Source organism: Carettochelys insculpta, chromosome 14 (assembly GCF_033958435.1).
Source record: "Carettochelys insculpta isolate YL-2023 chromosome 14, ASM3395843v1, whole genome shotgun sequence".
NCBI lineage: Eukaryota > Metazoa > Chordata > Testudines > Carettochelyidae > Carettochelys > Carettochelys insculpta.
The window spans coordinates 4,493,892-4,506,576 of record NC_134150.1 but is presented as its reverse complement, the minus strand read 5'-3'; the positions used below and the strand labels follow the sequence as shown (position 1 = coordinate 4,506,576).

Below are 12,685 nucleotides of genomic sequence, written 5' to 3'. Positions count from 1 at the left end.
CTCCTCTGGAGAGTGGACAACCCCGGGTTCCCCGGAGGAAAGTCACTCAGTCCACTTCTTTCTGGCCTTAAGGGGCAGCTCAGTCTAAGGCTATGTCTACACTACGAGAGAAATTCGAGTTTATTAAAATGGGTTTTATAATGCTGGTTTTCTAAATCCGCTCGAGTACCCTCACTTCCCACGTTGCTTCCACACTGAAATCACCAAACATCGACTGTTGCAGCAGTGCATTGTGGGAATCTATCCCACAGTTCCCTCAGCCCCACATTCTGAGCCAGGAGCAGCAGCGCTGTCAGTTTCGGGGACTGGGGAAACTGAGAGCACAGCAGCCCTGGTCAATTTCCTGGCTCCTGCTAGTAGGATAAACTCTCCGTTTAATGGACTAATAGGGCCGTCCAGTCTTCCCCATAGTCCATTGAATGTGAGGGTTTACTTCTCCTCCTCACAGGTTCCCCAGCCCCAGTCCCACCTTAACTTCCCCCCTAAAAATAATCTCCCGAAAACAACCCCTCACAAAACCACCCAAAACTACGCCCCCCCCCCCCCCCCAAAAAAAACCCTCTCCAAAAAAAACCCAATCCCCTGCCACGCACCGGCTCCGGTGGAAGAGCTGCTGGAGCCCACTGGCGGGGGGCACCTGGTCGCAGGCAGCCAAGGGCACCTGCCAGGTGGGTACCTGCCCATGGGCATCTGGCCCCACGCGGCTCAAGCAGCCCAGTGGCAGGGTGCTGGGCCCCATGCACAGCTCGAGCTGCCCGGCGGTGGGATGCCTGGTCCGTGCCACAGGAGTGCGGCAGCCTGGTCAGTTTCCCGACTCCCACTGGTAGGAGAGATTCAGGTGCTCCCCGGCTGATTGGCAGGACGCCCAGAGCCGGCAGCCTTTTCCTACTGGTGGTGCACGTCTGCACATGGACAAAATTTAGTCCACAGATGGATGGACAAAAGTAGGGGGAACATGGGATGGCCTGTCCCTTCTGCTCCCCAGCGTACGTCTGACTCACTCAGCCTCTGACCCTGATATCCGGGTTCCAGCAGGGAGCAGATGGCTCAGGATCACCTGGTGACAGCCCAGCCGCCTAGTTTTCTGCAAGAGCGAGAACGTGGTTGTGGGAAAGCGGAGACAGCAGAGGGAGGAGGCCAAAGGGCCTCTCCCGACCCCGGCAGCCCAATCTGGTCGGGGGCACTTGCCCTCCAGCTTCTCCTTTCACACTGACCCGGCTGCCGCAGGCCACGGCTGGACGCCTGCATCCGGTCTCCAATTCAACGCTGTCGTGTGCCATTTTCAACTGGGCTTTCCAGCCAAAAGCCAGGCCCCTGGGAGCCCTGGCACGGCCTACAGCCCATTGCTGGGGGGCGTGCTAGCCCGGAGGAGCCCAATCCGCAGGTCTGAACGCTCCTACGCTTCCGGGGGGCTCTGGCCTGCATCCGAACCTTGTGACTCGGACCCACCTCTGTTACCACGGCGACGCTGCCTTTGCCGAGCCCCAGCATCTGCCCGCTCGCTGGGGAACATCTCAGCACCGCAGCCAAAGCCTTGGCCGCTTCTATTTCCCTCCAGAGCTCCTGCTGCACCAGTGCAAACCCCCAGCCGCCCAGCTCCCGGGCCTGCAGCCTGGTCCCTCCGTTTCCACGGTTACCCCTACGCCATCCAACGCAACCCTGCCCGGAAATACAATTCCTCTCCGGGGACGCAGGTCCCATTGTCTCCTCCCTCCCCACCAGCAGCACTCGCTGCCAGGGAGCGCACCTGCTGCTTCCTGTTCCTTCGTCCAGGCCAGCTCAGCCTCTGCCACTTCACGGCACCTCCCTCCAGCTTCCTAAGGGCCCCACTGCCCAGCAGGAGAGCTGGGCCAGGGGAGATGCTACCTCCTTATGGCTTGGCCTCACGCCCAGTGCCCACCGCAGCGCGCAAATACTAGACCAGGGTGGCCAAGCAGTCGGGGGCGAAGAGTCACCGACACAGCGCCAAGAGCCGCGTGGAGAGAGCCAAAGATTATATATGCTAGATAGACAGAAATATATAATACATGGCTCACTTCCCTCCCTCTCACCCCCAGCCCCCAACTCTAACCTGATGCCCTCCTCCTACCCCAGAGCCAGACACCTCCAGCCTCTTCCCTGCTCCAAACTCAATCCACGGGTAGGCACCCCCAGACCCTGACTCAAACTCAATGCCGGTGACTCCCCCCACGCCCAGGCCCTGGGGCCCTCGCGCAGAGCAGCGGCCAGAAGGCCTGGTGGGCGGCTCTGAGCGGGAGCCGCGTTTAGTGGCTCAAAGAGGACGTGCGGCTCGAGAGCTGGGGGTTGGCCGCCCCCGTGCTAGGTATGTGCGCAAGCAACCCCACCCCCCTGCAGCTCTGCAGGTGTGGGAGCAGTGTCCGAGGGAGGGGAACAAAAAGGCTGAGGCTGGGGAGCAGGAAAGTCGCAGGACCTCTTCTCTCCTTTCCCGCCCCGTTGCAGGAGCTCTCCGGGAAAGACAAGGATGTGTCGGGGGGGAGGGGGCTGGGGGAAGCCACCAGCAGCTTCTCTTCCCTTCTGCTGCTAGAGGTGGGAGTGGAGCTTGGTAACCAGAAGCTAATCAGGTAGACAGGGGCCCTAAAGCAAAATGGCGGCTGTTCCAGCATGCTGCCCGCGAGCCACCTCAGGCAGTGGTGAGGCCACCGGGCACCCAGCCTGGCTGTTGTCCCCAGACTCCCTGGGGGCAGAAAGGGTTGCCAGCCCTCCAGGACTGTCCCCAAGGCGCCAGGGGTTAAAAGATGAATGTGTCGTGTGATGAAGCCTCCAGAAATATGACAGCCAGAACCGGCAGCCCTCGGCCAGCACCTGCGGCTCGTTGGCAAGCCTCTCCGTGCCAAGGACTCTCTTCCCCTGCTTCAGAGAAGGCTGGTGACGGCTACCCTTCTGTGGAGCAATGCCCCTGAGCCGCCCAGGCCTGCTGGGATCAGGGTGACACGCTGCCGTACTGGCCTCTCAGTTCCCGCCTTTGGGGACCCCACACACTCAGGAACAGTGAGAGTCCCACCTGCCAGCCAGTTACCAGAGAACAAACACATCTCGTGAACTTCCTGGTCCAGAACAGAGCTGGGAACTTTGGGCTGGCAGCAACTGAGGCTCAGCTGGGAGGAGGTGTGTCAAGTCCGAGCCTTGCTCAGGGACCAGAGATGAACTCCTGGGGAGTTTCTTCTGGTTGCGTTCAGAGAGTCCTAGAGCTGGAAGGGACCTCAGGAGGTCATCAAGTCCAATCCCCTGCCCAAAGTAGAATCAACCCCAACTAAATCATCTCAGCCAGGACTTTGTCAAGCTGCGACTTTAAAACCTCTAGTGATGGAGATTCCACCACCTCCCTAGGTAACGCATTCCAGTGCTTCGCCACCCTCCTGGGGAAATAGTTTTTCCGAATATCCAACCTCGACCTCCCCGACTGCAGCTTGAGACCACTGAGCCTCATTCTGCCATCTGTCACTACCAAGAAGAGCCTCTCTCCATCCTTTTTGTCATCCCCCATCAGGCAGTTGAAGGCTGCTATCAAATCGCCCCTCACTCTTCTCTTCTCCAGACCGAGCCCAAACCCTTCAGCCTCTCCTCGTAGGCCATGGGTTCCAGCCCCCTAAACATTTTGGTTGCCCTCCACAGAACCCTCTCACCATATCCTTTTGTAATGAGGGGCCCAGAATTGGACACAATATTCCACACTTCCCTGTGCTCAGTGCTTAAAAGCACTGTCTCCCCTTGCTCACAACCCCTTTGCCAATACCGTGGTTGGTTGGTTTTTCCCCACTCAGAAAATAACAGATTAACTCTTCTTCCCACGGCCTGTTATAGAATCATAGGTCTGGAAGGGACCTCAGGAGGCCATCTAGTCCAGCCCCCTGCTTCAAGCAGGATCAACCCCAACTAAGTCATCCCAGCCAGGACCTTGTCAAGCCAGGACTTACACCTGCTATTCATACCTTGGAAGAGGCTTTTGCCTTACTTAGGCTACTGTGTTATCTGCAGTGTACCAGGCTGTGAAAGAGACAAGGTGGGGGAGATAGTATCTTTTCCACCACCAGGCGTTGGTCCATTAAAAGATGTGGTCTCACCCATCTTGTCTCTCTGTTATCTGACTGACACTCAGGGCCCTATTGATTACCCCACCTCAGTCACACCATAAAGCTCCGGATGATTTAATACCTGTTTGCACAGGGCAGCACAAGCAAACTACTGAGAAAGCAGCTGATTAGGCCATGTGTACACTAGCTAGAGCTTCCGCTGCACCGTGATCAGAGGCACCACACAGGTCTGGGCTGCTGCCAATAACTCAGTGGAACTGCAGCACTGAGAAACCAACCTAAGGGTCTTTACCCGCCCACGCCCAGTTTGTTTTTAGCACTTAGAATGACTGAGGCAGTATTGTCCCCTGGGTCGGAGCCTGGCCTGGGTTTGTTCCTGACTCTGCCACTGACTTGCTGTTTGACCTTGGGCATGTCACTTTGCCTCTTTGGGCAACCCTTTCCTGCCCCTCACTTGTCAGGGTCTTTGGGACAGGAACTGTCTACACTGTGTGTCTGTCTCTCTTTTTCTCTCTCTCTCGGCGGTCACTCGATAACAAGTAGGTCATCTTCATGTCACCCTCCTATTTGTGAGTCCGTTGATGGCTGATGAGCCCGATTCTGGAGCAACGGGTCTTATCAGAAAAGGGGCAGGTGTTGGTAGCTGTTGGAGTGGTGTGGGGCAGTTTTTGATGCTCTTTTGTTCTTCTCCGCCTCTCCTCATCTGCTCTGAGATGGGACCTCTCAAACTGAGCCACCCCCTCACAGATTACCGCTCTCCACTGGGGACGGTCCCGGGCAAGGTTCTCCCAAGTGTCGACACCGATGCTGCACTTTTTCATGCGTGCCTACAAAACGTCCCTTCATCGCTTCCTCTGGCCTCCAACTCTCCTCTGTCCTTCCTCCAACTCAGAAAACAGGATCTGTTTTGGGAAGCGCTGAGCAGACATCCGACCCGCGTGAGCAGTCCAAGGAAGTTGTTCATGAATGATAAATCGCATCAATGGTGGTCACGTTCGACTCTTCCAGGACATTAGTGTTCGCCGAGAGACATTTAGGATTCTCCTGAGGCAGTGTTGATGATATTGTCCAGGTGCCTTCAAATGATGCTTTCATGTTGTCCAGGTTTCACATGCGTACAGTAGCTTTGGAACAGCTGCTGCACGGTATACAAGGAGCTTTGTCTTGGCATAGATGTCCCGGTTCCCAAAGACCCTTTGTCTCAGTGTGCACAGCTCAGACAATGCTGGAATTCCGCGTCAGCGTCGTGTATGTCTGTATACTGCCAAGCACAACTGAGTTCTCATCTTGACAGAGTCTTGGGGCTGCAGGAGAACAATCAAGAGGACTGAAATAATAACTTCCTGAATGCCGAACTGTGAGATTCTTTATTCAGCTTTTCACGCAGTCTGTCTTGAGGACGGGGCCCTAAAATTCAAGGTGGACAAGGGTCCAGCAGTCCATTCCCCTGCTGGAGCGGGACTGTCCCTAACACCCGTGTTCCAGCCCTGGCCCAGCTTGGTCTGAAGTACCCTAGATGAATAGGGGCTTCCACTTCATCCCTGGGAGGCTCCCTGTTATGATGTTATGCCTAATAGTCAACCGACATGATCCTCTTCGCCATTTCATCCCATCACTCCTCCTAATTACAGCCCCAAATGTCTGCCTCTCTTTCGAAGACCACTGGACACTATGGTAGGGTAGGTTCAGGTCTGTTACCCAATTCAATGGCAGCAGGAACTGGCTCTTTCATCTAAAATGCACTGAGGTTGCAGGGCGACCAGGAAGCTCACAAGAAGGCCATTCACAGCATTCAAGAAGGACTTGGCAAAGCACCCAGGGCAAATGCAGACTTTGGCATAAAGGCTGGCCCAGTACCGGCCCTCGGGCTACTGCACCTGAGGACCCCAGACCTGAGCTTAGCTACTCGTCTCTTGCGTTCGGAGAACCGGCTTGGCGAGCCCTGAACATCCACCTAGCGGAAGATTGGCTGGGAGGGACAGAGCCTGTCCATGGAGCCATGAGTGCCAGGCGAGACTCTAAGACTGACACAGAACCCAGGCTAGACCAAAGCAAAGAGCAATGCTAATAGGGATGTAAAATCCCATTTAATGGTTTAATTGGTTAACCATTAAACTGGTGGGGGCTGGGGAGGCTGGCTGGGGCTTCCCCCACCTGCAGTGGCCACGCAGGGCTGGAGCAACCTCCTGCCTACAGCAGGCAGAGGTTGCTGCTCCAGCCTCTACTAGTTAACCAGTTAATTGTTAACATCGCTAAACACTAGGAGGGTTAGAGGGTTCATGCGAGTGCGATCCTGGGCTTTGCTGAACCGGCAGTTGGCTTGCAGAGGAGAGGCACCCAGCACAAGACAGCCCCGAAGGTCAAACCATCTGAAGGCTCAGCTTTCTTGCCTTGGCTGCTGGATGGAACCCAGTGGCTCCTCGCACCCAGTGGGGACACAGCCTCATTTCTGCTAAGCGATAATGATATTTAATCACACGGTTCAGGGCAGAGACTATTACACCATCCTGGGGCTGCATTACTCATTCTGGAGATTTGCCAGAGCCGCAAACTTTGGCCCAGATCGGTCTCAAAGTTCAGGTACATTTGGCTGCTGGGTTTGGGATCAGCCCGTATCAGAGACAAAGCCCAGCTGCGCAGCATGGACCCGGATGGGAACCTTCCAATCAGGCCCAGGGTCCTGATTCTCACTTGGCTCTACTCCATCCCTTACGCCTCCACTGAAATAGAGAAGAATGATCCTTTGAAAGCAGCCTGATTTACTACCCTGGACGCAAGGCAACTCGTCACTGCTTGTCATTGAGAAAGAACAGCGATAACATAAAAGACGTTGTCTTTCTGGAGGACAAAGGCGATGGTTCCCGGAGTCCCTGCTCTTGCCTCAGTCTGGACAATACCTTCCTTTTCCATCTCAGTTTCTAATACTTGTGACTGGCAAATGTGCATCAGAAAAATGGAGCTCGAAGAGCAGAAGCTACTACAGAAGAGTTCATAGAATCATAGAACCCTAGGGCTGGAGCAGACCACAGGAGGTCATTGAGTTCAGCCCCCTGCCTAAGCCGGATCAACCCCAACAAAATCATCCCAGCCAGGACTTTGTCAAGCCGGGACTTAAAAACCTCTAGGGATGGAGATTCCACCACCTCTCTAGGCAACGCATTCCAGTGCTTCACCACCCACCTGGTGAACTAGTTTTTCCTAATGTCCAACCTACACCTCCCCCACTGTGATTTCAGGCTCCTTGTTCTGCCATATGTCATCGCTGAAAACAGTCTCTCTTCATCCTCTTTAGAGCTCCACTTCAGGGAGCTGAAGGCTTCTATCAAATTGCCCCTCAGTCATCTCTTCTGCAAACTGAATAAGCCCAAATCTCTCAGCATCTCCTCATAGGTCATGTGCTCCAGCCCCTTAATCATTTTCATTGCCCTCCACTGAGCCCACTCCAATGCATCCACATCCTTTCTATACTGGAGGGCCCAGAACTGGATGCAATACTCCAGATGTGGCCTCACCAGAGCCGAGTTGAGGGGAATAGTAACTTCTCTAGATCTGCTCAAAATGTTCCTCCTAATGCACCCCGATATGTCATTTGCCTTCTCGGTTACAAGGGCACACTGTTGACTCATATCCAGCCTCCCATGCACTGTAATCCCCAGGTCCTTTTCTGCTGCCTTGCTACTTAGCCAGTCGGTCCCCAGCCTGTAACAATGCTTGGGATTCTTCCGACCCAAGTGCAAGGCTCTGCATTTGTCCTTGTTGAACCTCGTCAGATTTATTTTGGCTCAGTCCTCCACTCTGGACCCTATCCCGACCCTCCACCATATCTCCCTGTCCTCCTAGCATTTATTGACTTGTTTCATGTAAGCTCCACTTCTAACCTACCTTCTTCACAACAGCTCAGAGCCCTGGTCCCTGCTTACAGCTGCTCCCTTTTAAACACTGACCGCTAAGACCCAGGTTGTCACACTTGTGTTGCAGCAGATCAGCACGGTGCCAATATAATGTTGCTCAGAGCTGTCCCGAGGAGGGAGCGGGGCTTGGGGCAGCTGTCTGGGGAACCATAGCCCCATCCCACTCACCCTTGCCCCACCTCGTCCTTTGGAAGCCAGGTCTCATGTCGCTGTAGGCTGATGTTTCCCGGGCACCAAACGGTTTGGGGACCAGATGTTCCGAAACACATGGGTGGAAATGACATGGAAAACCAGGGGCATGAAGCAAACGCCTGATTTAGCAGAGCAGCCCCAGCACTGGGCGTGCTCACTGACAGGTGGCATGCGCCGTTCCTGTGACTGCACGCACAAATCAGGCATGCAATTGCGGGCACAATTTGGCATGCGCAATCCAGTGGACGCAGGCTAGAAAATCAGGCCCTTTGTGCTGGTGGAAACCTAGATTCAGGGCATGCCCCATATAGGCTCGACTGCTGCTCCGTGGAGATGCCCCCTCTGCTACTACCATTGTTTGAACTGTACCGGCATTTTCATGATCATCTCAAATCTCTGTTCCAATTTACACTGGTGGCTCCCTCCAGGTCTTCATATTTCCTGGGAGCTGAGACACAGTTTGACAAGACCTCATTCTACAAGGAATAGCGCCTATTCTGAGATAGATATTTAGGAATAGGGGTTGTGTAGACAGGGCCCAGGGGCTATTTTGAAATAAGCTATTCTGGAATAGCTTATTCTGAAATAATACTGCTGTGTAGACCTAGTATTTTGGATTAGAGCCTCTGGAGCAAACCAGATCTTTTGTGTTATTATATTATGTGACTGTATTTTTTTTAAGAGTCTTGCTTGTTTCATCTCTAATTTGGTCACTGGCTGGTCCTTTATAAAGGCTCCGGTGCCTATTTCACAAAGGAAGCCAACCGGAGCAATTCTCTGTTTCCATGTTTTCCAGCTTCCACCATGTTCCAACACGAGAGGGCGGACAGTTTGGCTGGGCGCTCCAGGTGACAGTTGCTGATTGTTACTAGGTTACATGCTCCTCTATGCAAAAGGCCACTAATTTTGGCTCAGCCGCGACCCTTACAGTCTATATACAAACCCCAGCGGTGCATGAAATTAACCAGTTTGTAGCCCAGTGGGTCAGAGTGTCAGACAATGATAAAATGCTGGGCCCAAGTTTTCCTCTGTTACTGAGTTGCAACTCTGGCCTGGCAGTGGAATCTTGGTTCTGTTTTCACTTGCACTGGTGTAAATTAGCAACTAACTTGCTGAAGTCAATGGAGTTACACGAGTGTAAAATGAGCACAGATTAGATCCAAATCAGACCAGCAATTTTGCTACAGCGTTCAAAGGTTCTCACTTTGCTTTTACTCTATCAAAACAAAAAGCAGTCAAGTAGCACTTTAAAGACTAGCAAATGGTTTGTTAGGTGAGCTTTCGTGGGACAGACCCACTTCTTCAGACCATAGGCAGACCAGAACAGACTCAATATTTAAGACACAGAGAACCAAAAACAGTAATCAAGGAGGACAAATCAGAAAAAGATAATCGAGGTGAGCAAATCAGAGATTGGAGGGGTTGGGGGGAAGATCAAGAATTTGCTCACCTCGATTATCTTTTTCTGATCTGTCCTCCTTGCTTACTGTTTTTGGTTCTCTGTGCCTTAAATATTGAGTCTGTTCTGGTCTGGCTATGGTCTGAAGAAGTGGGTCTGTCCCACGAAAGCTCACCTAATAAACTATTTTGCTAGCCTTTAAAGTGCTACTTGACTGCTTTTTGTTTTGATAGTGTATAGACTAGCACTGCTTACTCTCTGTTGCTTTTACTCCAGTGGACTTACTCCAGATTCACACAGTGAGCTGAGAATCAAGCTGCTTTTTCCCCATCATTCCACGTCGAACCGTGCATCTAATTCAGTCCAGGTTTAAAAAAAGACTATTATTATTCTACCCTCTCATTAGTAGTTGGTCCGTCGTGTGCGACGATGACGTCTTGAGCTTGCACAGGCTCGTCGGTTGGGTACAGAAGTGATGAGAATGTGCAAAGAACCTGTGCATGAGAATGTTTACAGTGGAAGAGCCATTGCGCAGGGGCAGTTCCACTCTCTCGACCTCTGAAGCCTCATTCCAGTGGTATGAAAAGTCATCACGGCTTGGACTTCCCAGGCTGCAGTGGATGGCCACACCGTCTTTAGTGCCTTCCTGGTCGTTGGACCTTGCTGTTGATCTCATCCGCCCAGTCCGCCGGGGCTGACTTTGCATGCTGGGATAGGCAATTCCCTATCGCACCGCAGGTTTCAGACCGGCTGGCGACCCTCATCTGGTTTAGCCCGCCTGTCAAAGCGGTTCATCGGGGGCGGCTGCTGCATGCTACAGTTTCTTGGAGCCACAGCCGAGAGCTGGGTGCCAGGTGGGGTCCAAAGGTGCACAAACTGCCCCGAAGAGCCACAAGTCCCCTCACCAGAGGTGTTACCCCTCCCTGGACACCCCATACACCCTCTCATTAGCTACTTTTAAAAGGCCAATAATGGCTCATCCTGGGTAGTGCCATTACAGTAACTGGTAGTGCTTGGAGGACATTCCTGTGAAATACTCCAGTATTTTAAGGTTTGGGGCTTCCCTGGAAACCTGCCTTTGATCATTGCCGTAAGGTAGTGGCTCCCAACCTGGGGACTGCGAGCGTGCTGCAGGGGGTCCATGAAAAAAAAAAAGATAAATCAAAACGATCCTAGAAAATAAGTTTTGATGAGATTGCAAAGTGACAATTATTTTTCAATTCCATATCTTCCAATAACGTTGTTAATTGCGGTCCGAAATCTACGCTGTGCTCTCCTTTTCTCATTTGATGAAGCATACGTAGAGGCTAGAATTGGCTTTGATGGGGGTCCGCGAAAGGTTTGGGGGACACGCTTGGTGAACTGCTCTAGTGAAAGGGTTGGGAACCACTAGTGAAAAGTATCAGAGAGGCGGCTGACTTAGTCTGTATCTTGAAAACCAAGAGTCCTGTGGCGTCTGATAGACGAACGGGTATTTTGGAGCATAAGTTTTCGTGGGCAAAGACCTGCTTGAAGCAGGTTATGCTCCAAAATACCCGTTCGTCTATCAGACGCCACAGGGCTTCTTGATACTAGTGAAAAGGACCATGGCAGAGCTCTGTAGAAGTCCCCAGTACCCACAAGGGCTCAGAATCTGTGCCATCAGCTGGGCCCCTGTGTTTGAAATAAGGGCGTAGGCGGAGAGAGCCAATGTTCAGACTATCAAAAGTCCCAGCAAGCAAACCAAGCAACCAGGGGGACTCTGGGCAAAGTGAAACCCTGGTAAGTGGACCCTCCGGGGCCATTCATCAGAAGTTCTCCACCAGCTCTCGGGTGGCTCCCCCCCCCGCAAAGCATGGCTGCTGCCAAAAGGGGGAACTCGTGCGTGGAGCAGCCAGCCCAGTGTGGACGGGGGCTGGGAGCGGTGCCAACCAGGCGCCTCTGCCCAGCAGCCCGGGCGGCTCCGGTTCTGGTGTGAACGCGGTACCGGCCGGCTGGGGGGGATCCGAGGGGCGCTTGTGCAAAGGAACGCGCCGGGGCGGGGATGGGCCCCCAACACCCGCAGCTCCCCGGGGGGGTGGTCAGGGCTGCTCGGCAGAGGAATCGCCTGGTGGAAACCCCAGTCCTCTGCCCCCCGGGGCGCGCCCCCGCCCGGCCCCGCCACTCACCAGCTCCGCCAGCATGAGCAGCCCCAGGAAGGAGCGCAGGAAGGGCAGATCCGGCGCCAGGGCGCGCAGGCGGCCGGGCACCCCCGCCGGGGTGCTGGTCCGGGTGCTGACTTTGCCTGGGAACTCGGCCATGGCGCGGGGCCGGCTCACGCCCTCTCCATGGCGCGGGGCGCACGGCTGCGGGGAGGGGACCCGGCGCCAGGAACGAGCCGGCCCCCCCGCTTAACCCCTTCGCGGCCTGACCGCGCGGGGCGGAGCGCGCAAGCCCAGGGGAGGGCGGGCCCGATCCGGGGCGGGGCTGGAGAGAAAGGCGGAGGCGGCGCAGCCGGATCCGCCTAGGTAAACAGCCACCTGCGGCGGCTCCGCTCGGCCCAGGAAGTGGAGGGGGCGGGGGGGGGGGGAGAAAACTTTTTATGGGCCCCACTTTTTGTGCCCTGCAATTAGCAGCCCACCCCCGCCCCCCGTTTGCGATGGAAATGGGGGTGAGGGAAGAACATCGGCGCGTGTCAGACCAGAGGAAAAACTTTACTGCTCGGTCTGGGGGTGGGAACCCCGGACACCAAACCAGGAGCAGAGTTCAGAGGTCTCAATGACCCGGGTGAGCCCAGGGGGCTGCAGCCTGCAGCTCCGGAGCCACGTGCGGCTCTTCAAGGCCTTCCTCGTGGCGCCTGGTGCTGGAATTGCAAACTAAAAATAATTAAACAAAACAAAACAAGAAAATCCTGCTGGTTATTTTCGATAAAGGGTGAACGTTTAAAAGCCCCCAAATGAACAACTGGGATCTAAATAGCAAAGGGGGTGGCATCGCCAAAGGGCGGATAAATCCCACTTGGGAACGTGCGGTGCATTGTGGGATACGATACCATGTCTGTGTTGTGATCTTGTCGATAACCAAGTCGTGATTTTGCAAAGGAAAAGGCAGCTTGCGGCATTCCCGCCGGGAAGGGCAACGCGCCTTGTAAGAAAGGAGACGGAAATTAAACG

General features: G+C 54.3%; 1 protein-coding gene across 1 annotated transcript in view; it reads right to left on the bottom strand.

Moving 5' to 3' along the window:
- Nucleotides 1-12,007, bottom strand: part of PLLP (plasmolipin) — a 29,053-nt gene extending 17,046 nt beyond the window's left edge. Inside the window, exon 1 of the mRNA XM_075008745.1 lies at nucleotides 11,702-12,007. Coding sequence (XP_074864846.1) covers nucleotides 11,702-11,833 — 132 coding nt within the window. The 5' untranslated portion in view covers nucleotides 11,834-12,007. The remainder of the gene's footprint in view (nucleotides 1-11,701) is intronic.
- Nucleotides 12,008-12,685: the final 678 nt, after the last annotated feature.